General features: G+C 45.8%; 1 protein-coding gene across 1 annotated transcript in view; it reads left to right on the top strand.

The window, feature by feature from the left end:
• Positions 1-26,713, top strand: part of jakmip1 (janus kinase and microtubule interacting protein 1) — a gene marked incomplete at its 3' end in the record, with an annotated part of 36,093 nt that extends 9,380 nt beyond the window's left edge. The window contains exons 6-21 of the mRNA XM_080746004.1: positions 148-294; positions 1,135-1,305; positions 1,525-1,584; positions 3,374-3,502; positions 4,596-4,724; positions 12,634-12,717; positions 14,057-14,119; positions 15,228-15,326; positions 16,958-17,059; positions 19,369-19,422; positions 19,534-19,599; positions 20,124-20,192; positions 20,751-20,828; positions 22,958-23,167; positions 26,438-26,503; positions 26,663-26,713. Of these exons, the coding sequence (XP_080602130.1) occupies positions 148-294; positions 1,135-1,305; positions 1,525-1,584; positions 3,374-3,502; positions 4,596-4,724; positions 12,634-12,717; positions 14,057-14,119; positions 15,228-15,326; positions 16,958-17,059; positions 19,369-19,422; positions 19,534-19,599; positions 20,124-20,192; positions 20,751-20,828; positions 22,958-23,167; positions 26,438-26,503; positions 26,663-26,713 (1,578 nt within the window). The remainder of the gene's footprint in view (positions 1-147; positions 295-1,134; positions 1,306-1,524; positions 1,585-3,373; positions 3,503-4,595; positions 4,725-12,633; positions 12,718-14,056; positions 14,120-15,227; positions 15,327-16,957; positions 17,060-19,368; positions 19,423-19,533; positions 19,600-20,123; positions 20,193-20,750; positions 20,829-22,957; positions 23,168-26,437; positions 26,504-26,662) is intronic.
• Positions 26,714-27,636: the final 923 nt, after the last annotated feature.

The following is a 27,636-nucleotide window of genomic DNA, read 5'->3' as shown; positions in this document are numbered from 1 at the left end:
TGAAAATGTAGGATAAGAACAAAACAGCCATCATGTGAATACATGATGGCTGTTTTGTTCTTATCCTCCATCATTGAGGATTGGGGGGTGAGATAATAATAATAACCTGAGATAACATTTTCTTCCATTTCCTCTGCTGCATTGCAGGTGAAGCGGGTGCGGGAGGCGGAGAGCCAGATGAAGCCCATGTTTGAGAAGAACAAGAGAATGTCCAAGAAGAACGATGATCTCCTGCACACACTGCAGCGTATGGAGGAGAAACTCAAGAACCTGAGCCGAGAGAACGCAGAAATGGTGAGAAAGACCCACCAGCCTTGACAGGCCTTCTCCTACTACTCCCCTTTACTCTGTAGCCTTTACTTGGCTTTGTCTTTAAGTAGTGAGAATTCACCGTTTCTAGCCCTAGCACAGATAAACAGATGTTTGTTTTAATGAACCAACATGTCTTTTGAAAAAAAAAACACACTATGGCAGAAAATGTAATTTGGCACAAACAGGGCCTATAAGTTGCGTCATTATTCAAGGAATCCAGGGCCAAAAAAGATGTGCGTGCAGCGTGCAGTTTCCCAGCAATCAGGCATTGCATGCATGATGTGTGGGATATTGTGTAAAACGGCCACTCCCACATACTTTGAAATCCTTTCGGAATGGAATATGAGAAATGTGATAGATGTGAGCGATAATGTATCCCGATTTGTGTGAGGTTTGGACAAAATCTGTAGGTGTGGCGCTATATTTAGGCGATTTAGGAAAAAAAAAATGAATTGTGGATATTCTGCTTACTGGGAGTGTGCATGGTTGCATGCCAAGTTTGTAGCATGTCGTACAAAACGGGCCCTTCCAGCAAGTTTTGTCAGATTTTTCGGATTCTATTCCGATTAGCTTTCAGATAGCTTTCAGATACATCTTGATCACGTGACTACAGACTAGAGATAATGTGTACGAATTTGGTTGAGGTTTGGACAACATCAGTAGGAGCAGTAGAAAAAGGATTATAAAAAGGATTGGAAGATTTGGAGGACCCCCTGTAGTAACACTGAGGACCCCCAAGGGGTCCCGGACTCCCTGTTGAAGACCCCTGACTTAGAAAATAATCCGTTGTTTCCCCTTTATTTCTCTCTCTCTCTCTCTCAGAAGGAGAAGGCCACCTCCTCTCGGCAGCAGTCTCAGCAGCCATCCCATCAGCCTCAGCTGAAGCGCCCCAGCTCCCTGACAGATCTAAGCCACGCGCACGAGGAACAGGAGCTGGAGTTCCTCAAGCTACAGGTTAACGAGCAACGTGGCATCATCGACGAACTCACGCAGGTCTACTATTTAAAAAAAGAAAAATGTTTTGTAACTTTCTAGTCAATGGGCTCTGAACCCATCCCTCGCTTCCATTCACAAGTTTAGTGCTCAAGGCACACCAATGGGCAAAGTCAAAATCTAAAATAGATTTAGTCTATAGAATTTGTGCCTGTCATGTAATGACATGCTCACAATAGTGTGATTAAAGCTCTATTTCTCCTCTGTGTTTCTCATTAGGAACGTGACCGATTGGTGATCAACAAAAAGAACAAAAGGAAACCTATCAAAATATCTAAAGTAAGTGTGTGTGTGTGTGTGTGTGTGTGTGTGTGTGTGCGTGTGTGCGTGTATGTGCGCGCGTGCGTCCGCATGGCTTCAGGTCCTGTAAAGATCTGAGTTCTGTCTCATCTCTTACAGTGTGTGTGTGTGTGTGTGTGTATCACACACTGTACTGTATGTTATATATGTGTGTGTTTGCAAACACACAGTTACTCCAGTGGTGTTGTCACATAGCAACCACTGTACCTGGGGTTTGCTGATGCCCTAGTCAATTCTTGTGTGTGTGCATGTGCGTGTGTGTCTGTTTAATTGGGCTCAAGAGACAACATCCTTCACAACTGAGAGCACCTGTTCACCAAATTGTTTACTGAATTACACACGCACGCGTACCCACCCACAGTCTATGGTACGCACGCACGCACGCACGCACGCACGCACGCACACACACACACACACACACACACACACACACACACACACACACAAACCCTCCGTGAACATCCTGAGTGTGTGTGTGTGTGTGTGTGGTGTTATTAATTGGACTGGTTCATCAGGGGAGTTTGCAGAGACAGTGATGTTGCTAGGAGAGGAGGAGACTGAACGTGCAACACACTTTTTTTCTCCTCTCCATCATTTATGGGAACCAGTCATTCTACAGTGTAGATCTCTCTATCTTCTTTGAGAACTGTGCCTTCTACCTGGAGGCAGCTTCACAATTTAAAGACATACAGAGAATCCGACGAGACAGAAATCTTCTTGAGTCTTCTCATTTCTTGAAGGATCTGTTTGTTGTTTTTGTTCTCGTGTGTTTGTGGGTGTAGTGGGTGTTTGACTGGTTGGACAGTCGTTCCTCTCAACTCAGCATTCAAGGATTGCTTTGTGTGGTACAGATCTGCTGGCATAGGTCCATGCATGGTAGAGGAGCGGTACACAACTCCTGTATAGATTGGCATTGGAGCACGTAGTGCAGTATGTCAGAGTACGTCCTCCTCATCCTTTATTTTTCCTCCTTCATCTGCCTGTGTGCGCTGGTCTGCCTCTACTTCTCTGGCTGCCAGGAGATGACCTATAAACACGATGGTAAGCACAGGATATGTACAGTATGTAGTAATGTAGTACACCTAAAAACCTGGACTGGTGGTCCATTTGTTGGTTTGGTAATAATAAATATGCCTGTTGAATGAAGACCAGTTTTATGCCCTGTGTGTGGATCTTGTTGTCATTTTTATTGTGAAGAAGAAAATGTGAGGAAAAAGTTGGACGTGAGGACTGGGAGGCACGAGTGTTGACAGCATCAACTTGAGGAACAGAAATGATGCAGGATGTTTTTATTGGATGCGTGAGATGTGTTTTCTTTATTAAAGCAATAAGCCACAGGGCTGTGGTTTACCCTGGTGTTTAGAATGGCTGAGAACACACTGCCATTCTGACCTTCTAAGCTGTTCTAAAATCAAATTGCCTTGTGTGGCTTATTGGTTTTCTAAAAGGGTTACAAAGTATCGGAATTAAAGCATTTCTACAAGAATGTAGTCCCTGCCTGACACAGGCAGAACATTACGAATATTGTAAAAAAGACTGTTGGCGAGTATTTTACAACAGACTCTGCCAATTAGAATCCAGGACTGGAATGATCCGTTTTTAGAATGTGTAATTGACATTAGCGGCACGTGTTTGTGTGTGTTTTGGTAAGCTGTGTTTGTGTGTGTGTTTGTGTATTTATTCCACTGTTATTTATAACCCTGTATACTTTGTTGGCCGGGTCCTCGAGTCTACACCGATTGTCTTTTTATTTTCTCTTCTCTCATAGAGGCATGTTGTGGAGACATATTTTGGATTTGATGAGGAGTCGATAGATTCCGAGACCTCCTCTCTGACCTCCTATAACACTGACCTGACAGACCGCACCCCCGCCACGCCAGAGGAAGACCTCGAAGATGTAAGAGAATCCCTCTGTTTGGATTCATTTTATTCAACTGTTTGTAAAACAAATTGTGTGTGTGTGTGTGTGTGTGTGTGTGTGTGTGTGTGTGTGTGTGTGTGTGTGTGGGAGGTGGAGGTCATGAAAGGGTTATGGTAAACGAGTCTAGTCTAGGGATGGGACGATAAGCGATATTATCGTTTATCGTGATAAAAAACACTCACGATGATCGTATCGTGGAGATTTAATTCATCACGATATCGTCCTGCGTCATGCACTGGGATCAATTCACCTTTTATTTGCAGAGCTGCATATCCGGTACCACTTAAACCCTCTATAATTGGTAAAAGGCACTTATAATATTCGTAAATTGATACAGTCTTTTTTTCACTCTATGAAATGTCTTTGCCAAAAAATAGCTGAACTACAAGCTCACAACGTGTCGCGTTTGAGCTTGCAGATCTGCTATTTTTTGCCAAATGTTCCTCCCCAGGATAATTGCGACCGAATGTCGCAGTTTACCATGAGAAACGTCACAGCTTGTCTCTGTGTAGACGTGTATACGGTCTATGGGCAAACCCATAGACCGTAAAAATGTGTCATCATGATGTCATCATGCTCTGATGTCACTGTGATGTCAGGGGAACCACTAACAGAATCCCTTTTATGCCCATATATGGAGTTCCCTGATGTCATCAATATTAATGATGCCCTAGAGAGATCCCTGTGATGCCAGGGGGTACAAATCACTTTTATGCCCATATATGGAGATATGGGGATCCCTGATGTCCACATCCCTGATGTCCACATAACTGTGGCGCGAGAGTCCTCGCCGCATGAGTTCCGTCGCAGACAGTACAAAGGCAGGGCCCTTAGCCAATGAGGTACAGAAAACCTGGGAGTGGTGTTAGTTGGTTGAGCTTCACATGACAGTTAGCACGCTGCAGAATATAGTCACGAGCGAGCCCACACTGTTTCATAGGAACAGTATTTCTAGTGGATATTGATTTTCGCAATAATATCGTAGTCAAGTCTCAAATGCAGTGTGAATGTGTGTGCGCAGTTGCGTGCACACTGTACATGCTCTGACCTCCTCCATCCTTTTCCTCAGGGCGTGTCTCGCGAGGAGTCGGAGCTGCGTTTCCGCCAGCTCACCAGGGAGTACCAGGCTCTGCAGCGTGCCTATGCCCTCCTGCAGGAGCAGGCGGGGGGCTCTCTGGACGCTGAGAGGGAGGCCAGGGTGAGTACACTGTGTTTATTTTCGGTCTTCCAGTTCGGTACTCCCTCCTTTGGGTGGCGCTATTGCGTCAGCCTCACAACAGAACGTACTCACGTTAACTCCCGCAGGGCGATCCCTGATTGGCCGGAGGGCTTGTCACTCAAGTTTTACGGTACTGGGTCAGTCCCCCATAAAACCTGTGGCATCCCACAATACTGTCTCTTTTCGCTATCTGCTCCTCAAATGGTACAGCGCGAACGGAATCTCACAGCTCCTGACCTACGTTATTTGTAAGTATATTTCAACCTATTCTAGAAGATATAATCGTCTCGAGGATAACCGAGAGCGACAGCTTAGGACCAGTCCACCGGTCTCGGGACTATTCTTCTCTTCAAATGTTCAACGTAAAGTTTCACAGCACCGCTGTTTACCTTTGTTGTTAGCTTCACGTTACTTTGCCTAGTGTTAGCTCTTAGCTACCGGCTTCGTTGTTGTTGCTAACGCAGCGCTCAGCTGTTTGTTCCTTGTTGTTAGCTTCACGATAGCCTAGTGTTAGCTCTTAAGCTACCGGCTTCGTTGTTTGTGCTAACGCAGCGCTCAGCTGTTTTTCCTTGTTGTTAGCTTCACGATAGCCTAGCGTTAGCTCCTAGCTACCGGCTTCGTTGTATTCTGCTAGCTTTGTTATTGTTGGCGTTTGCTGTTTGCTACTGGCCTTGCCTGTGCTCACGCTAATACACGCTTTTCTGCTTTAGACTCTCGAATCTTCTATCGATGCTAAAGTTTTTTGTGTGGACATGACGTCCTCACGCTCCTATGGCCGTTGTGCCAACCTGGCCTGTAGGTTGCTGGTAGCCCCGGACGATCTCCATGGTGCGTGCATCGCCTGCATGGGCTGGCGTCACGCCTTGGATGCCTTAGAGGAAGATCCTCCTGTGTGTTTGGAGTGTCGTGACCTACCTCTAGGTGCGCGTCGGCTCCGCCTGGACACGATCTCCCTTCTCTCCGGCCTCGCCTCTGCTGTGTCCCCGGGCCTCCCTGTAGGCCGGTACAGCGCTCCTCCAGGCGGCGGCGGCGGCGGCGCCTCCGTTCCGGCCGATGAGGGCGCTTCTCCAGACGGCGGCGCTCCGGCTGACGGCACTGCTCCTCCAGCCGATGGTGGTGCTTCTCCAGCCCACTCCAGGGCTGACAGCCTTTCATCTGAATTCTCCTTCTCTGCCCTCGACCGTCACGACAGCGAGGAAGAGGCTTTTGGGGAAGAGGGGGACTTTTCCCCCACCCAGCAGCCTGATGAGGTCGTAGTCCTGATGGAAGAAGGGTCCCCTGTGATCCATCTCCACCCTGATGTTAATGACTCGCCTCTCTCCATCTCTGCTATGGCCAGGGTTCCGGCAGGCCTCGCTGCCGCCCCGAGCCAAGCAGCTTCTGTTTCCCCTACCACCGCTCAGGCTGGGACTCAAGCAGGCATTGCTGCTTCCCCAGCTCCTGGTGGCACCGAGCCTGTTCCCTCCGCCTTGCCGGGGTCACAGGCCCCCTCTGCTGCCGGCAGTTCGAGTCTGACACAGGCGGCGGCCCTGTCCGCGTCTCAGCTCCCTCCTTCCGGCACCGTAGCAGCTTCAAGTGGCGCCGCTGGCGCCAGCCCTCCCCTTCCCATGGACCCCTGGTCTGTCCTGGAGAGGGCCGCTCGTTTGCAGAACCTCACCGTCCCTGTACGGCAGCAGCCTGCAACTTCTTGCCAACCGCGGCTGGGTGTGGACCGTGCTCCACCCCTGCCGCCTGTCATGGCTTGCCTGCCGGCCATCACTGGCCTACAGCAGGTTTTCCAGGAGACTTGGGCCACTCACAAGGATCCGGAAAAACTGGACTTCCCCACGGAGTTCGAGGGGGCGCAGGAGATGGGCGTTCCTAGATGCCCGCACATCAGCCCTGCCTTGGCCTCCATGCTCCAGGCCCGGTTCCTCCATGATAAGCCTGGTGAGCCGAGTCCCTACTCACTGTCGGGTGTCCACCCGCTTCTAGAGGACAAGTGGGAAAGGTTCATGTCCAAGGCCACCCAGGAGGCTTACAGAGCTGATGGACATGCTGTGAGGGCTCTCAATGCCGCGGGCCTGTTGGCGGCCTATGTGAAGCTCCTCCAGAACCCACCGGCCTCTGACCCTCCCCTCGATGTGGCGGCTGAGATCAAGGCCTCACTGGACCTCATGATCGAGCTCAATTTCCATGCAATGGCTTGGGTGGGGCGTTCCATGGACCAGTGTATGCAGATGGAGTCCACCCGCTGGCTGGAGCCCATTGACTGGAAGAAGGATGAAGCGGACAAAAAAGAGCTCCGCAACCTGCCCTCTTCGGGAACGGAGATCATGGCGGGCGGGCTCGCTCTCTTCCAGGCGCGGGCGGCTGCCAGGAGGGAGACCAGGGAGTTGGTGGTCGAGACTGTACCTCCGACACCTGCTGCCCAGTCGTCTCGGCGGTCGACCACCAGGCAGCGTACCCCGCGTTCTATGGTGAAGGTCGTCCAGAGGAACGACTACAGGGACAGGGCTTCGGGATCAAGCTCCAGGTCTTCCTCTAGAGGGGGGTCTCGAGCCCGGACCTATGGGCCCCCTCCTCCTTCCAGGCCCAAGGAAGACCGTCATCAGCAGCGTTCCCAGCCCCGCTCCGCGAAGGGACGCGGAAGGCAGCAGCGTAAATGACAGTTTGCCCAGGGAGGCACGGCCTCCCCAGGGGCCTCTTGCCCCTCACTTAAGGGCGGGTTCTTGTGTGCAGTGTGTTTGTGTTGTGAACCCGCCCGTGTTGTGTGCTGCAAAAATTCTCAATGCTGTAAATTTCGTGCCTTGCCAATCGAAAATACCAGTAAAGAATTGTGTGTTCGATACAAACTGTGTCTTTCTTCCCTGTGCATCTTCTGTTGCAAAGAAAGTTGTATGTGCTCAGCCTCCTCAGGCACCTTCGCTGCCTCAGCTAGTTCCGCACTCACACAGTCTGTACAAGGGTTTGGTTTCTCTGCCTATTCAGGCTCCAGTTCCTTTTCTGCAAGAGCCACTCACACCCAGCTCACATTCCACTCCTCACAAGGTTTTGGTAAACTGCCCACTGCGGCAGCCCAGGGACAACCTGCTAATGCTAAAAACCATGAGTCCTTCCGGGACCTTTCCAGGAAGGCTAAGGGTAAAGCGCGCTTCCCCTCAGGTGGTGGAAACGCTTTCTGTAGGCCCGAGTCGGGCAAAGGTAAAGAAAGTGGATCACAGGTGGATTCCTGCTTTGCCTGCGGTGCACCACGCGGCCAGGCCGGCGGCAGCTTCTTCTGGCCACAGCGGACGGCCTACAGTGTCGCGGCCGATAGCTCGGCAGGTGCTGCCAACACATCTTTACGCTCCGCTGGCACCTTGTGCAGATCAGTGGAGGAGGTGCAATCCAAACCATTGGATTTATCGCACTATTACAAGGGGCTACAGAATACAGTTCAAGATGTCGCCCCCGCTTTCCCCCACGGTGAGCTTCACCAGGGCCGAGGGCGAGAACGCCCGCATTCTGGAGGAAGAGATACAGGCCCTTCTCTTGAAGGGGTCTGTACGGGAGGTCCCGTGGAGTCAGCTCCATTTAGGGTTCTACTCCAACTACTTCCTGGTTCCCAAGAAGACGGGAGGGCTGCGGCCCATATTGGACCTCCGCGGTCTCAACCAGTACTTGATGACCTTCAAGTTCAGGATGTTGACCGTTGCCAGCCTGCTTCGAACCGTGAGAGAGAACGATTGGTTCACCTCAATAGATCTGAAGGATGCTTACACGCACGTGTCGATCTATCCTCCTCACAGGAAGTTTCTGAGGTTCGCTTTCCAGGGGAGGGTCTACGAGTACGCAGTCCTCCCCTTTGGCCTGTCTCTCAGTCCACGCGTTTTCGTGATGGTTACGAAGGCAGCTATAGAACCTCTCAGGCGGCAGGGGATAAGGATCTCAAACTACATCGACGATTGGCTAATAAGCGCAAGTTCGAGCCAGGAGGTGGCGCTACACACCCGGGTGGTGATAGCGCACCTCGAGTCCTTGGGGTTCGCAGTCAATTACGAAAAAAGTGTGCTGAACCCATCTCAGCGGACCACCTTCCTGGGTGCAGAGTGGGACTCCCGGGAGATAGTTGCCCGCCTCTCTCAGCAGAGGGTGGACAAGTTCTTGTCCCATGCCAGCACCTTCCTTTCCGAGGAGGAGGTCTCCTTCAAGTTGGTGCAGCGGCTCGCGGGCCTGATGGCTTCGGCCGTGGATCTTGTGAGTCTGGGAAGGTTTCACTTGAGGCCTTTCCAGAAATGGATGCTCTCTTTGAACATCCCCTCTTGCCAGGGCGGCACTCTGGTCCGGGTCTCCGAGCGAGCACGGACGGCCCTGAGCCCTTGGCTGGTTCCCGGCTTCCTTCGAAGCGGCGCCAGGCTAGGGGCGGTGATTCACAGGAAGGTAGTCACCACGGACGCCAGTCTTTCGGGTTGGGGTGCAACCCTGGAAGGACGTACGGCGAGGGGACCTTGGGGCCCCGACTTAATGAACAAGCACATCAATTACTTGGAATTGATGGCGGTGTTCCTGGCGCTCCAGGAGTTCGAGCCCTTCATTCGGAACTGTCACGTCCTCATCAGGACGGACAATACCGTAACAATGTGTTATGTGAACAAACAGGGGGGGCGGCGGCGAGCCCTGGACGTGCTGGCTCGCAAAGTGGCCCTTTGGTGCTCGGTGCACCTACAGTCGGTCAAGGCCTCCTACGTCCCTGGTCTTCTGAACAGCGGGGCGGACCTGCTGTCCAGGAGGAGGGTTCGCGACGAGGACTGGTCCCTGAACCAGTCGGTAGCGTTTCAGATCTGGACCAAGTATGGTCATCCGGTGGTGGATTTGTTCGCCTCTCGCGAGGACGCGAAGTGCTCACTGTTCTTCTCCCTGAGGGGGCCTGCACCCTTGGGGATAGACGCTATGGCGCACGATTGGCCCCAGGGCCTGCTGTACGCCTTCCCACCGATGGACCTCATTACTCCGACCCTCGAGAGGGTTCGTCGTTACGGTCACGAACTGCTTCTAATAGCACCGAGGACGGGGACTTGGAGCTCACTGATAGCTCCGCTCCTGTACAGGGATCCTTGGCAATTGCCCCAGATACGGGATCTGCTGAGTCAAGCGGATCGCGAGATCTTCCACCCGGACCCTCAGAGGTTAGACCTGTGGGTCTGGCCCGTGAGAGGGAAAGGCTGATCGCAGCCGGCCTGAACCCTTCAGTCGTTGATACGATGCAGAGGTCCAGGGCTCCTTCTACACGTAAGGTGTATCAGGGCAAGTTGGAAGCCTTTGAGGAGTGGTGTCGGGTTAAACACCCTTCGGTGAACCCGGTGTTCTCCTCAATTCCGATCATTCTGGAGTTCCTACAAGATCGGGTGGATAGGAACTGTAAGGCCTCTACGGTGAGAGGTTACCTTGCAGCCATTAGGGCCTGTCACCAGAGCCTTGATGGCGACCAATTGTCCAAACACCCGTGGGTGGTACAGTTTATGGCAGCGGTTAGGCGGGACTCCCTGACGGCGAGACCCCTGGCCCCCGCCTGGGACTTGGAGGTGGTCTTACGGGGATTGAGACAACCCCCGTTTGAGCCTCTGGAGAGCATCTCTCTGAAGCTCCTTAGCTACAAGACTGCTCTCCTTCTGGCCTTAACCACGGCCAAGAGGGTTAGTGACCTACATGCCCTCTCAGTGTCAGAGGATTGCATGAGGTTCTCTCCGGACGGCCGGCAGGTGCTACTTAAACCTCACCTTCACTTCATTCCGAAGAATAAGGTGGTGCAGCATGTTCCGGTGCGGCTTTTGGCCTTTCATCCTCCTCCCTTTGGTACGGAGGAGGACAGGCGCCTTAATCTTCTTTGCCCTGTGAGGGCACTGAAGATTTATTGTGAGAGGACTCAGGCGCGCAGGAAGTCGCGCAGCCTGTTTGTTCCTCACGGCAAGTCCACCGCGAAGATGGAGATTGCTAAAGCAACCCTTTCGGGGTGGATTGTCGACGCCATTAGGTTGGCGTACGATAGTGCGAATGTGGCTAGACCTGTGGGTTTCACAGCTCATTCCACTAGGGGGATGTCTTCCTCTTGGGGTCTCTGGCAAGGGACCACCATTCAGGAGGTTTGTTTGGCGGCGAACTGGACTTCGCCGTCCACCTTTGCAGCTCATTACCAGTTGGACGTGGCTCCGCGCTCGTTAGCGCATTCAGTCCTCCAGGTGGCTGCTGACTCTTCTGCAGAATGAGGAGGACCCTTGTGTCTTCCTCCTCGTCTGGAGCGCTTGGACTGCCCTTGTGCTTTCTGGCGCGCTCCTCTTCCTTTTCTTTCCTACTCACTGCCCCCGACTGATTCCGGTGGTCTCAGGGGGGGACCTTGTGGGCGAAGGTGTGTCTGGAAGACGTCTCCTTTGCCGTTCATGTGTATGGTGAGTAGACGTTGGCCGACGTCGCTTACGGGAGTTGACGTACCCAAAGGAGGGAGTACCGAACTGGAAGACCGAAAATAAACACAAGTGTTTCGAACGAAACACCTGTTTATTTAGGTCTGGAAGGAGGTACTCCCTCCGAGTCTCTGCCCTCTGTTCGATTTTTCGGAGCAGATGCTTTCAAGAGACAGTATTGTGGGATGCCACAGGTTTTATGGGGGACTGACCCAGTACCGTAAAACTTGAGTGACAAGCCCTCCGGCCAATCAGGGATCGCCCTGCGGGAGTTAACGTGAGTACGTTCTGTTGTGAGGCTGACGCAATAGCGCCACCCAAAGGAGGGAGTACCTCCTTCCAGACCTAAATAAACAGGTGTTTCGTTCGAAACACTTGTGTTTATCAGGTATGACCTTCTGACTCCACCCCATTTCCCCCATAAGGAGTTTTGTGCACTTTAACCCTGCAAGGCCCAGCGTTGCTTTTTGGCAACGTTTTTTAAATCATTTTTTTTTAAATGTTATAATTAGTTTTCCTGTTCTTTTTTCACATTAACATCACCATTAAATCCTATTGTTTAGTATTACAATGCCATTGGCCACGATATTTGCATATAAATACCCCCCACAGAGACTGACATTCACACTTCCCAGAGAAGTTGAAATTCCAGCGTCTGGACGAACAACATCTCACTTTTTAACTGAAGCTATTCCTCACTAAAACATAAGTAAAATGCCTGTAATATTTTTTTTCGTGATCATTAGAATGTCTAGAACACGTTCATATGTTAATATTGTGAAAAATATCCCCAAAATGCAAATCAGAGCATGATTTATGATTTATGATTTATGGCTATAAAACCTTACAAAAACATTATTAATTTTACATTACATTTTCCTGTGATTAGGACTCCTACAACACCATCTGATTTTTTTTAATTTATTTTTTTGGCCAGTAGAAATTAATTCGGGCCTTGCAGGGTTAAGACGATCCTTTAAAAAGGGGAATTTTGGGCTAGCCGTTTCTTACCATGTTAATCTGATGTTATGATGTCCAGGAGTCCTCGGCAGCTCCAAACGCGAGCAGTGGGATTTTATGCTAAATCGCTTATTTGTATCGCTCTACAATTCTTTTTCTCCATAATGTTGACTCTGTCCAGCTGCTGCAAAGAGGCAAACTGCCATTACAGTAGACACCTAGAAATTGACTAGTATCACCTACGCTCCCTGTATACCTTTACCTTTAAGCCAGATTTATGCTTGCATACTGAAAATATCTGATCAACAAAACGTGCAACGTATTGTGCAGCTTGCAAGTTTGTAGACCTGCTATTTCCAATGTGTGACACCGTGCGCAAGCCCTTTTTATAGTTTCTCCACCAAATACAGTAGTGTGATGTCCGGGCATCGTCTGTCCCACTGTTACTTGTTTGCCTTGTCGATTTCCACACTGGCTCCCTGATTGGTTAATATTGACCCCTCCTACAGACGCGTGAGCAGCTGCAGGCAGAACTGAACAGCTGCCTGGCCAAGATGGCCGACCTGGAGAAGGCCCTGGCGGAGCGGGGGCAGGTAACAAAGACCTCCTCATTGGCCCTGCTCCTTGTCTGTCTGGCCGCTCTGCTGCTGGCCGCACACTATGCCCACAGGGTGTGCTGCACAGTCCTGTGATGGCATTTCCTGCCTTCACGATGTCACAACCCTCCTGCGCCTGCATGCCCCCCCCACCCCCACACACACATTTCTTTTTCCCTGTGGGTTTCTTTTTTCTTTCTGTGTCTGTAAATTCAGCAGTCCAACAGGAGATCGAATCCAATTTGATCTATTTTCACAAATACAAATACATGATGCAATTTTATCGTGTTGTACAAACTACATTTCAATTCATTCGTGTCTAACAAAAGTTCATGACATATCAATCAGTTTGACTGAGAACCAAGCAAAATTGTTTGAGTTACTGTTCATTTAATACCCTTTGTTGGAGAAGTATTTATGTGTTAATAATATGAAGAGATCCTGCTGTAGAGCACTTTAATGAGAGTTTGTAAATTAATAATGAGGAATGTTAACGATATTTAAGTTCATATCTCCTTCCTTAGTTCTGAATGAGCTTGGTCTTGGGCTTGTCTCTGCATGTTCACTGCATGTTGCCTGTTCCTCTATGGCCTGATGCATCACTGTCTGCTAGCATTGTGCTGCACCACTGTTTTGTTAATCCCAGAGTGCTGTTCTTCTGTTTATGTGAACACTGAACGACTGCGAATGGAGCTCTCTCTCACTCATCTGTAATCACGGTAGTGGACTGTCTCTCCTGTGGATCAATAAACTTGAGTTATTGGCATTCTGTCCCCGTTTGCTTGTGTCTGTGTCTGCATGCATGAGTGGTATACTGGTATACTGTTTTGTATATTTCGGTTATACATATTACACTCATTCATTCCTGTGAGTTTGGGTTATTTGTGCATCTAGTCTCGCGTGGATAGACTGTCGACTCCCACGATTTGCAAATGCTCCCGTCAAACAGTCTGGGGGCGACGGATGTCTTATGATGAGTATCCGGATAAAGTGAAGCCTCCTCCCCATTTTCATTTCATTTTTAACATCACGCACATTTATCCTAATATAAATAGAAATCATCTAAGCATATTTAGCTTGCTGCTTAGCAGAAATAAGATTTTAAAATATATTTTCATGGGCGGAAAATTACTCGCCGTTCAGGAGCTGTAGTTCCAGACTCTATATAGCTTTCGGAGATTGTGGAATAGTTGTCTGGCTACGCGAGACTATTGTGCATCTACGGTAATAGTACACATTGTCGTCTCTCACAATTTCCCTTCCTTCCCTCTTACTTGATGTGTGTCTTTTGAATGTTTTACATGATGGCTTTGTGCTTATGTGGTTCTGATGGCAGGACTCTAAATGGATTGAGGAGAAGCAGTACCTTCTCAGGACCAACCAAGACCTCCATGAAAAGGTAGATTCTCACCATCAACACAAAAGCTTTTAGAGGTGGAATAGTTTGACATCTTCTCAAAATAATTTCTACCGTGACAGTTAATAGGTCAGAACATTATACGTATTGTAATAATTGTTAATACACAAACCTTCTCATTTGTACTTAAACATCTTCCAAAGCACCTTTATTGGCTTATTTGGGGCAATTAATACGTTTTTAATTAAAGTCAGTGCCACAATTTTGGTACTTTTTCAGTTTTTCATTCAACATTAGTCTTCTAGACCACCCACCGTGGTTGGAAATGTACAAAGATGTCTTTTGAGGTCTGTCAAACGGATAAATAGAAACGGCATATCAAGACCATATTTCTCCCAGTATATTAACATCAATAATATAGGTCAGCACCACATTTTAAACAGTTATAAGACAGTTTGGTTGCTTTCAGGAGGGAAAACCAGTGTGGTCTCGAGGTCTCCATCCTCACACAGAGTGTCACAAGTTTATAGGTTTAGAAATTACTTTCTATATGTATAAGCTTCCACAAAGTGTTGTTACAAAATTGAGTAGAGGGGTGAAAAAAGGAAAATGTAAAATAACAAAACAATATACATTAGGTGTGTGTTCAGTAAATAAATAAAACAAAACGATGACAAGAGTACCTGCGTCTCCTGTGCAACTAGCAGCATAATATGAAATATGTATGAATTACATTACTAAGGTCCCAACCTGGAATTCTTAATGAACTGTGGAATGTTTTCATAGAAAAAGAGCATTTTTACACTTACTGTACACTTGCTTGAAGAAATTCTTCCTCCATAATATAATAATGACTAGAGGTTCGGGCAGGCCCTCACAGCTATGAGGCACCAGTTATCCAAATGATATGGCCATATATGGAGATCTCCTTGTCCCTTTTGAGCTAACGCTAGCTGGCATTAGATCAGGTAGGTCAATAGCCTGCAACAAAATATGTCGCCAAATGCGTGTGCATTGTTGTTAATTTGACAATGCAACAGCTTGCCTGGAGCGGCAGTTGGGTCAGAACCGGCCCTGCCAAGGACACATTATGGAGTTTAGGGCCGTGGTATTTCCTTCTTAAGCCCATTCATGGTGTGTGTGTGTGCAGATGGGTGCGTTGCAGCAGGTAGAATCCCGGCTGCAGGCGGAGGTCCAGGACGCCCGGGACCAGAATGAACTGTTGGAGTTCAGGGTGCTGGAGCTGGAAGTAAGAGAGTGCACCCCCATCAAGCTGTCACCAGGGGGCGACACCAACAATCACACCTCCAAATGCAGGACCTACATACAGTGACAAAGACACACTTTGACCATATGATGCAGCAACCGTTTTGCTTCAGAGATGTGACGGACGAGCAAAGTGGCTGCCGGGTGCATATGGTCAATACAAAGACATAACAGTAGACACATGCAAAGATGTCGGTTTTTCGTTTTGTGTAACCACAGTTGCTCCTTTAGCATGTCATCTGCCTGCGCACATACACACAACCCCCTCAACTGAACTGGAATGTGTTTTAGTTCTTTTTTTTTACTTTTGAATTTTATGTTGAGATGAAGATGAATATAATTTTAATGGAATAAAAATGTATTTAAGTTCACCATACAACCCATATCTATCTGTTCATTTCGTGCCTCACCTCCTTGCATGTGTTTTTTCTTTGTTTTTAAATGTTTTCCATGTTCACTCAGCCAATGCACATACAACAGTACAGTAGTTGTTCTCAAGTGACCATCATATCTTATGTCTGCCATTGTTCTCAAGTGACCATCCTATCTCATATGTCTGCCATTCATTTGGGTAATATCTGTTTCACAGCAGTTATAGTTAATTGCTGCAATGAAAAGCTATCATATCTGTAACATTTTGGTTCTATAAGTGCACACACAGAAAGAAGCTTGACAACAGGTATTTATCAATCAGTTCAATAGGTAATCAAAATTCACATCACCTACATGTTTATCGGTTATTGTACTGTATCTACATTTCTGCTCTAACTGAATCTCTGGGCAGAAGAGCGTTTGCAGAGGCAGCATTTACAGTTCCCACTTTCATCGTTATCTTGAGTTTTAGCATGTGTGTTCAAAATCCAACTGCCTTGGTTTGCATCTCCCGTTTCATTTCGGCAGATCCTGACCATGCTTTCAGTGCCATGTGAGTACATTTCACCCACTTCCCAATCCTCATTCCATGTTGTGCTCATTCCGTCACCGCAGACCCCCATTTATAATATATTATGCAGGAGCAGTGGTTTTCAAACTTTTTGCGTCCAAGGCACACCATTTGGCAATTAGAAATCTCAAGGCACACCTGTACTCATAGGGAAAATGGACGATCTGCAAGCTGTGGTGCGTTGTGGCCTATTTTGCTGTTTTTGGACAAATTTGGTAAAGAGTATTAAAAGGATTTTTCTATAATGACATGCTTGAAATAGTGGTTGAAATAAGTTTACGTATTTTTGTTAGGGTATAGAATTTGAATTGGGAAATGACAAATGAGTGCCTAACATAGTACTGATATTGTAAAATTGTATATCTAGTATAAAATAATTTCCAAAGCACACTTGGACTTGTCTGACCATCACCAATGTACCCTGACAAACCATTTTGGAACCACTAATAGACAGTTCACGCTGTGTGTGTGTGTGTGTGTGTGTGTGTGTGTGTGTGTGTGTGTGTGTGTGTGTGTGTGTGTGTGTGTGTGTGTGTGTGTGTGTGTGTGTGTGTGTGTGTGTGTGTGTGTGTGTGTGTGTGTGTGTGTGTGTGTGTGTGTGTGTGTGTGTGTGTGTGTGTGTGTGAAAGAGACTTAGACCGAGGTGTAACATGGCCCTATCCTCTCTATAGGAGAGGGAGCGCAGATCTCCGGCCCTCAACCTCCACATGTCTGCCTTCCCTGAGAACAGCAACAGTGCCCTGCAGGTCTACTGCCACCAGGAGGGAGTCAAGGTGACACATACTCACATTAGGCCTGGGGCCAATTCTGATATCTTCACAAATTGGTACCACCCAAGGTGACCGTACATTTTTTACATTTTTGACTTCCTACATGTCTCTAGTTTACATTTTGGTATGATAACCCTTTCTGAGACCCAGCTTAATTGATGTTATCACCCGCTAGAGTCGGTCTCCCATCGACTTTCTATACAGGAGGAAAATACCATGAAAACTTTTTTTTCTGGGTATTTAAGTAGGATGTGAGGGGTCTAACTAGGGGTTTGTCATGATGCTGAATCCATTGCAAGCATTTGTTTTGCACGAAAAACATTCTGTGGGCTAGAAATGGCCTCAGAAAACAATACACGTATGGGTGAGTATTCATGTTAGTTGGAGGCCTTAGGGTTTTTTTTCTCGTGCTAATCAGTCTAAAAGTGCAAAATATTGCACAGATGTAGCTCAGGGCATGCTCTAATGATTTAGCTAGGGCGCCCGAGTCGGCGACCTTCGGGGTCACCACAGCACCCACAAAACTCTGAAAAGTGATGACTCATCACTTTTCATCACTAAAGTCGATGGGAGCCCAACTTGATTTGGCCGCTGTGGCGACCCCGAATGTCGCAGACTCGGGCGCCCTAGCTAAATCATTAGAGCATGCCATGAGCTACATCTGTGCAAAATTTTGCACTTTTAGACTGATTAGCACGAGAAAAAAAACCCTAAGGCCTCCGACTAACATGAATACTCACCCATACGTGTATTGTTTTCTGAGGCCATTTCTAGCCCACTGAATGTTTTTTGTGCAAAACAAATGCCTGCAATGGATTCAGCATCATGACAAACCCCTAGTTAGACCCCTCACATCCCACTTAAATACCCAGAAAAAAAAACTTTTCTGGGTATTTTCCTCCTGTATAGAAAGTCGATGGGAGACCGACTCTAGCGGCTGATAACATCAATTAAGCTGGGTCTCAGAAAGGGTTATCATACCAAAATGTTAACTAGAGACATGTAGGAAGTCAAAAATGTAAAAAATGTACGGTCACCTTGGGTGGTACCAATTTGTGAAGATATCAGAATTGGCTACATGAAACAACGATACATTCATCAAACAAAGTCAGATAATATATGTATATATATATACACTGTAAAATGAGAACAGATGACCTGCATTATCTGCACTCACAGTTTCAGTGTTATTGATTAAACGTGTTAATTATGGCCCTCAATAGATTGAATATTATTCTACTTCAAATAATGTCTCACATCACAAGTTTACAGGTGTAAAAGAGTGGGTGAAATTATTTTCCATTCAATTTCCCACAAGTTGCTGCTAAAAAAATACAAATATCCACAATACAAACTAGAACTGCACTCTGTCGAGGTGCCAACTTGCATCTTGTGCACAGGTAGGCCATGTATGGCCGGCCTACTTGTGCGCCAGCAGAGCGGGCCATGAGGCGCGCTCACCACTGGCATCACCAGGAATGCTGGTCCCTCATTGGCTGTTAATGATGACGTTGCCAGAAATGCTGGTTCCTGATTGGGCTACGGGCTTAAACAAAGAAGGACACTGAACATACATACCCAGCCAATTGCAGTACTTGCACGCGCTGCTGGCGCAAGTAATAATATGCACATTTGCACAATCACTCAATGTCCATCACACAGCACAGTAAATGTATACAGTAAACATGAACGCATCGTTACAAAGGTCACCTGACCTGAGCTAGGGCATTCACGAATAGTGATTTTTAGTATTCTAATTATTCGATCTCAAAGTATTCGAATAGTCTAATATTCAACAGGACTGGCCAAACTGTCAAATATTAAGTAAGCAAGAGGCAAACATTGTGAAAATAGCCGATTTACATGCTCACAACGCCTTGCAACGCGAGGCGCTGTGAGCATGTAGATCTGCTATTTTCACAATATTTATCTGTGGAACCGACTCACATTAATACCTACAATTCCAAGTGCTTGTCAGGGTGAGGGTCCCCAGTTTTTTATGTTTATTTTGGGGGTCACGGCCTAAAAAGGTTTGAGAAGCCCTGGTATAGAGCATTAACAAATTCATCCACCAGGGGCATTGACAACTCATTCTTATGACTTCCTATCTAGCCAAGCTTTATAAACTCTGTATTTTTTAAAGAGAAAACGAAAAAAAAATAATAATAATAATAAGCGAATATTCGACTTCGGTGAACAACGTCGAATAGTGACTTTGATATTTGAATATTCGAATATTTGGTGAATGCCCTAACCTGAGCTAGACTCCACAGTGAGTAACATGGGATGTGTGGTTTTGATTTTGAACCTAGGATGTGGTCATTCCTGAACTGATGAAGAAATTGGATATCTTGGGAGACAACGGGGTGAGTCAAAATAACCTGCTGATGGAAGTCTTCTGAGATCCATCTGTTTACCTTGTATTTGACCGTTGCTTTGACCCTGATACTAATAGCAGCTTGTGGTGTTTTCCATAGAATCTCCGTAATGAAGAGCAAGTAGCAGTGATTCAGGCAGGAACAGTGCTCTCCCTGTGTGAGAAGGTCAGTCGAAAGCCTCTGTTACAAGATACTCTTCTGACACCTAGTGGACGAACACATGTACTGTAGTGCCATAGAACCAGTGTGATGTGTAGCATCTCCTCAATTTCTGATTGCCTATTGTTCATATAACACAGGTACCAGTACCAATTTAGTTTATAAATATAGATGTGCTGTGTGTGTACATCATTATGAATGCCATCCCCTTTAGCCTCTTCCACAATACAATAAAGCTCTTTCTTTGTCACACTGGTAACACTGCTTTCTTTTTAAATTGGCCTGTAAAAAACATCTATCAGAACTCAGGAGACCAAAGGGGGAGATAAATGTGATTTTCCCATCTCTTTTGTACATAATAGTGTTTGTACTTGTTGATGTACAAGTGTTATTGTGTTAATTTGTGTATGCTATGTTGATTAATTGAACAGGACCACAATGGAAACAAGTCCTTAGGACTATCTTGTGTTATATATTTCTGACTAATAAAGTATTGAATCAATCACTCACTCTGTCTCTCTGTTGTGCAGTGGTTGAAGCAGATAGACAACACAGAGGCTGCCCTTACTCAGAAGATGATAGACGTGGAGAACGACAAGGTGAGGAACTGATATACCTTCAGAATTCACAATCTTTCTAAGTTCCAGACAGAGATCCTAAAGGCATAGTCTGATGGGATGGTGTTTTCTGCTGGTGTTTCAGTCCGAGTGTATCAAAGGGTGCGTTCGGAAATGCGCACCGGGTGTGTGCTCAGTGTAGTGAGTGCCTAAACCTAACTCTAATCCTAATTCTAACTTCAGTAAAACTATGCCTAACCCTAACCTTAACCTCAGTAAAACTATGCCTAAACCTAACCATAACCCCTAACCCTAACCACAAACGGGGCGCATTTACGAACGCACCCTTTGATACACTCGGACTGAATCACCAGCAGAAAACACTCTCCCATAGTCTGATACTCAAACTGGACTTCCTCGAATCATTTTGGACTCGGGGTATTCACAGTAAAACTCTTTTTTTATGTGATTATGCGTTCGTCAATCCATTTATGTCAAAAAGGATGCTAAATTCCGCCCAACCTAAATCCCCTGATATGTACTGGGCCTTCCTGTTGTGATGTCATTTCCTGTGTCATAAAATGCCACATGTTTCTGCAGGAGCTGTTCAGTAAACAGAAGGGCTTCCTGGAAGAAGAGCTGGACTACAGGAAGCAGGCTTTGGACCAGGCTTACATGGTACGGAGCCTGGAGCATTATGGAGTTCTACCTCAGTCTAGTTCTAGTTCATTGTCAGCCACACAAAAAACGCAATTATTTAACTGCAGTATTGAAAGTTACATGCAAGGCCAAATGGTTTCATTGATACAGTAATTCGGCACTGTAGACGTGGTTAAAGCATGAAAAATAAATAAGCCTTCAGGAATCCATCAGACATCATCCGCCCTATTCACACCGCAACGGTAAACTTTGTCATGTTTTGCTGGGATACTGCATCTTTTATCAATAAAGTCCAACATGCTGTGAACAACAGACAGCAGGGGCTTATCTGGGGCGCTTGGCTGCTGGTTCACTGGCTGCCTTATGTCAAATAAAGCCAATCACTGGTCTGAATCAGTTTCACCCCGGAGCTCAAGAAGAGCATGGGCGATGTGAAAGAATTTCCCTCCTGTCTTATCCTGATTCAAAACCTCACTTACTCCACGTAGCCTGTTAGCCGAGCAGAATAACGTCACACTTCAATAGCATCACTCTCCACATGGATTGAACCATTTGACCTGGTTGCTTCTGCGTTGGTCTGTGTTTATGGTACCAATTTATACTGTGTTGGTCAAAGCAATGATTCTCAACATTTCTTATGATTAAAAAAGAAAAAAAAAAAGTTTATTATTCATTAGGCCATGTGATACAATGATTTCCTCTGGAAACCCATATCTACCCTGTAAAATGTGTTAATTTAACTTTGAGAGCGTACAGGTTCCATTAATATGCTCTCAGAAGTACAGACCTGTAAGGTTCCATTTGGACCTGTGGCGGTCCCTGGACCCCACTTTGAGAAACATTGGGTTAAAGCTTAGTATTTATAAGCGTTTGCACCATGAGCTACAGTACCAGTAAGACTCCCTAATCGGGAGATAAGCGACCGTAGGTGGCTTATCTCCACAAATAGGGCAAAAATTTGTTTTTCCAAAAGGTGCACATGTGAAAGGGATGGACAACGATATTGGTGTTATTATTATGGTGTACTGTACGGTGTAGCCACTGTACTATTATGCCCCAAATAACACTTAAACAGTGAATCAGTGTTCTTCATATCTGCCATGTTCACAGTGGTGTGTGTTGGTGTGTGTGTGTGTGCACAAATCTGTATTTACGTGTGGTTGTGCATCTTCCTGTGCTGTGCATGTGCATGTTTGTCTATATATGCATGTGCACGTGTGTGTGTGTGTGTGTGTGTGTGTGTGTGTGTGTGTGTGTGTGTGTGTGTGTGTGTGTGTGTGTGTGTGTGTGTGTGTGTGTGTGTGTGTGTGTGTGTGTGTGCGCGTGCGTGCGTGTGCGCGTGCGTGTGTGCGTGTGTTCCAACTTCCAAGGTTATTATAGTTTTTCATTTTTCTTCTTTTTATCTTTATTTCGTTTTGACTTTTTGTTTGCAAAATCAGTTTTTAACTGGGTTTGGTTGTTACATTTTTAAATGGTGTTATTTTTTTATTTTTTTACTGTAATATGGGGTATTCACTTTGTTGGTAAAGCCTTATTTAAATCTTTATTTCAATTAAAGGACGATTTCACCACTTTTCAAACTATCTTCGTATAATTTGTCCTCACTGCTCAAGATAAAATAGCAAAACATTTTTTATATTCGGTCTGCCTCTCTGGAAGGCTGTGGGCAGTTCAGAAACCCGCCTACCAGTTACATGATCGTTTTATAGATTTTTTAATAATAGGACAGATTTCAAAAGAGTAAAATTAAAGATAAAATTATTTTTACTATCGCGGGAACAATGGCTACTACCATTAATAGCATGGTAACTTTTCAGGAATAGAAAGCCTGAAGTTTCTATTAGCTTGGATTCCCCATCGATGATGTCACTGGTAGGTGGGTTTCTGAACTGTCCACAGCCCTCCTATGAGATAAAGAGCGAGTAGATCCTTTTTGGCTATTTTATCACGAACATTAGTGAGGAACAATTATATGAAGATAGGTTGAAAAGTGGTGAAATCAACCAAAACATTTTAGTTTCTTCTTTTTTTTCAGTTCTAGTTTTTGTCATTTCATTTTAGTTCACTATAATAACCCTGGTTGGTGCGTAGGTGTTCATGAACCTGTGTGTGTGTGTGTGTACTACGTGGCTGGCTGGCGGCTGCAGCGGATCGATGAGCTGGAGGCTACGCTGTATAGCGCTCTGCAGCAGGAGCAGCCACCGGGCGGGGGCGTGGCCGAGTCCCTGACTGACAGGCAGAGGGAGGAGCTGCGGCTCGCCGTGGACAAGCTGCGGCGGCAGATCCTCCGGCAGAGCCGGCAGTTTGACAGTCAGATCTTACAGGAGCGCATGGAGCTCCTGCAGCAGGCCCAGCAGGTAAGGAAGGCCACTGCAGGGAATCGAACCCCCGTCCCGTCCTAGTAAACCAGTGGTGGAACGGAGCACCCCGCTTCTTCTTTTTTAACCCATTTAGGCCTAGAATTATTGAATGCTTTAACCAGTGAAAAATAGCAGATATACAAGCTCACAGCGCGGCACCAAGTGCAGCGCTGAGAGCTTGTAGATCTGCTATTTTTGAAAAAGTCAGGGTTCAACTCCAGTTGAAGTGAAAAGGACCTTTTCTTTGACGATGGCTAGCCAGATTGCTGACATAGAAACATGGGTTTTTCAAAAAGATCTTAGAAGGATTCAAAAGACACTTATAGAATCGGGTCAAAATTCTAATTTTCACGATTTTTCAAAAATAGCAGATCTACAAGCTCGCAGCGCGGCACTCGGTGCCGCGCTGTGAGCTTGTCTATCTGCTATTTTTCAATAGTTAAAGCATAACATAATGATACGCAATAATGTGTACCCGTTCTATGTTAAAAACTGTTAAAGTCCTGAGGAGACCCGATTCTTTAATGTATTCTAAATCCTTAAATTCAAAGGTTTTTGATCTGTGGTTCTCAAACCTTTTTAATATCAAGGACCCCTAGAATTTTATGTATTTGGCCGCGGACCCCCATCTCAAAATATGATGTTCCAGGGAACCCCCAGAAGCAAAGATTTGAGTTTGATTATGTTATTAGATTACAAATGTTTTCTTAAAAACATATACTGTATATTCATTCCTAAGATTTGCATAGTATACCTCTGTAAATGTACTTGGTTACTTTCCACCACTGGCCCTGAGACAACAACTCCCCAACAACCACCCCATTAGTTCTGCCTACTTCTCAACCTGACATCCTGACAAAAACATCCTCCAAACCTCTGGTGTGGAGAAAAAGATGCAGTATCCCTACCTGTGACGGCTCGTGTTTAAGTGGACGAGGTGTGTGTGTGCGTGTGCGCGTGTGCGTGTTTTTGTGTTCTGCATCCCTTCACTCCACAACCCTCATAAGAGTCATGTGACCCCATGCCCTGAATGCACTGAAGAGATCAACCAAACCTCATTTGAAATTATTGTAGCTAACTTTACCATGAAATCCCTAACACCCAACTCAATACATCTACCTAACCTATATACTAACCTATCATTTGAGGTTGAATTTAGAAGGACAAAACACTAGAGGAATAACTTGGACAGTGTGTTTACCTGCAGCCCATGCTAATGAGATATTAGGAAGGTTGCTTTGGTCATGTCTTCTGTATAGAACTTCATAGAATTAAATTAAAGCAACTCCCCCCAAGTTAGACAACATAGAGGAAGAGTAGCCTGGCTCTTAATGGATTCATGTCAAAGTGTCCTATGACCAAGACACTGGCTGACTGGCCCGATGAGGGTGGTACCTTGCATGGTTTCCTCCAACGTTGTTTGGGGATGTCACATTGTAAAGCGCTTTGGATAAAGGTGCTATGTGCTATTGAACATTCAGCATTTCTTCTCACTTCAAAGTCCAATAAAAGTGGACCTGCCTCATTGGAAGCAGGTCCTTTCCTTCATTCAGAGGTAATATCAATAACAAAACAACAACAAAAAAACATTTCTGTTTAACAATTTCACACTGATCTTAGTTTGTTTGCCAGGGAGGATTGAAATCCCTTTATTTTGCAACAAATTGGAAATGCATATTTGGTTGAACAAAAGGGGGGATTTTGACAAGTGGCTGGATGAGTACATGTTCACTGTAGCCAAGAACACTGTTTGTAGGGCCTGTTAGCTAATCTGCTTTCTCCCAGTGTGCAAATGAGCCACTCAGGTTTTACATCTTACAGATGAAGTCACTTCCTCCACTCATCTGGCGCTCCAGGCAGTTTCCATGGCAGCCCATTCTTAAACCCAATTTATGCTTCGTCCCTCGGCGGTGTCTTTACGGCAAGAACAGCAGACCTACAAGCTCACAACACGTCGCGTATGCGACGCGTTGTGAGCTTGTACGTCTGCTATTCTCTGCGCGCAACATCACCATGCGACCGAGCATAAATTAGGCTTCACTGGACGCTGAGCAACGGCTGCCCTGGAGACCAGGGGCATGGTGGGAACGAAGCAGGCAGGATTTGGGATGCAGAAGTGGTTGGCTTAACATTCTCAATAACTGTTTCGCCACACAGTTGCCCTTTCAATCAAATAGAATGAAACGGTTACATTTAAGCTGCAGTTTCCTTGCTGTATTCATCTCATATCGTCACATTGTAAACCTTGAAACCTTGTATCTCAATGTTTAATCTTTTTAATGTTTATCCCCCCCACGAAAGAATGAATGCCCTGACTATTTTATACTTTGTCTTATGACTGAGTCACACGAAAGTTGAGAAAATAGCTGGTCTCCAAGATCACAATGCACCATGTTGTGATGCATTATGAGTTTGTAGATCAGCTATCAGCTAATTGTTGAAATATTTTGGCCAGAACTTTGGAAATGTTTGAAATGTAACATTTTCACCTACAGTATAATGACATGCCCTATATAGGGGTAACTAGGTTTAAATGGTTATGTCTGTGACTGTGGGGTTTATAATTATTTGGCCAATGATTTGATGCCAATGAGCTTTAAAGGGACTACACCATGAATTTAAAATGTTTCATTTTTTCTTGTTTTTTGGTCTTCCCAGTGTCTCTTCCAGCCCAAAAAAACCCAATTAATTAACTCTAAGCCTTACCTTTAATTTAAGTGATTTTCTGAATGGGCGTGTCTGAACGGTACTCTTTTGAAATCTGCCCTATTCTATGTCACAGGGGGCTCATTTCCTGTTGCGCCCCCTTGAAAAGGGGGCGGTACTTTTTGGGAGGCTATATTCTATTGAGATTATATATATATGAGGTGGAACCATGAGGTAAAGTGGTGCTAAAATTGGAACGATACAGAGAAGATAAGCATGGTGCCATGGTATCTTCCCTGTATCGTTCCAATTTTAGCCCAAAGACTGCCAACAAAGGGTATTTTGGTATTGCTTCTGAATGGCTTGGAATTAGAGACAGACAGAACACATGACATTTCTATATCTGAGTGGCTGTTTAGGCTATTATGGACCAATAAATATTTATATAAAATATATATTTTCAAAAGCATGGCGTGGCCCCTTTAAATAACTACATTGTATCCATTGGAACACATGGTTGTTGTTTTCCATTTACTGAAAAGTAACAGCGTTTGCCTTGTAATACATACAGTATGAACAGCTGACCAGCATTTCACTATTCCTGTCTTGTTTGCCTTGCAGAGAATTAGGGAGTTGGAGGGCAGGATTGATGTGCAAAAGAGACAAATAAAGGATATAGAGGAAAAGGTACTTGTTATTTCTGTTTCTTTCTGTCATTGACCGATAGGAATAAGCATGCATGTTGAGAGTGTGTACATACATATACTGATGTTACTTTATGTGTATTGATGATCTTTGTCTTCCTTTCCTTTTGGCCTGTTTGTTAAACCCTTTGTGTTTCTTTAGTTTTTGTTCCTCTTTTTGTTTTTCTCTTTAGCATTTATTCTTTGGCCTTAATCCAGGAGACGTGGAGCGATATCAGGTATATTCCATAACAATCATCAATTCACTTCAGAAATCAAAATGAAGAATTACTTTGGCTAAAATACTTCATACCACTAGTAAGACTAGACATTTACATCGACAAAATTAGTACAAGCAGAGTGATGATGGTGATAAATGTACAAATATTTATTTTTTGTCTCCTCAGGTGCTAAGGCGCTCAGATGGCAAGAGAGGACAAAACACAAACTTTGTTTTTTATGCATTTCTAGACAGCTGTCGATACCCAATGGCCTTTTTGATAAACGTGCACTTTTTTGCGGATGACCCTAAACTGGATTGCTGCCTGGAAGCATTCGAAGACATAAAAACAAACTCCAGATGCTACATGTGAGGTAGTGATAGTGTTTTTATATATATATTCTTCTAATAAATTATGTCTTAGTCTAGTGGTTCTTGGACCTGGAACCCTGAGCCTAAACGCCACTGTGAGATAAGAACATGTATGGACTTAGGGAGGAAAAAAGCTCTGAATACAGAGAAATTAGACACGGAATGCTAAGCCAGACAATGAAAGAGTGCAGCACAGAGGGAGGTGGACGGACGGACGGAAGGACGCACAGGACTGGAGGACTGGGTACAGTATACAGAGTAGTGAAAGGGAGAGAGTTGGGGCACAAGGAGGAGTGAAGGAATGAACAAACCCAGATGCTTGGCTGCCTGGACATTGGACAGCCTGGCAAAAGGTCAGCGTCCATGGTGTGTCTATGGAAACCAGAGAACAGCCACGGTCAGAAGACAACAACACACTGGAGCGACGCCTTGGGACTGAGAAGACCAGATTACAGTGATTGGACCAGGGGAAAAAAAGCAGGTATGTTGCTTCTTATCATTTCAGAATACAGTTTTTTATTAGGGCAGGCCAATACTGCAGTTGT

The sequence above is a fragment of the Nannobrachium achirus genome, assembly GCF_963921795.1.
Source record: "Nannobrachium achirus genome assembly, chromosome: 17".
In the NCBI taxonomy this organism is placed as follows: domain Eukaryota; kingdom Metazoa; phylum Chordata; class Actinopteri; order Myctophiformes; family Myctophidae; genus Nannobrachium; species Nannobrachium achirus.
This window is presented reverse-complemented; position numbering and strand designations above follow the sequence as displayed.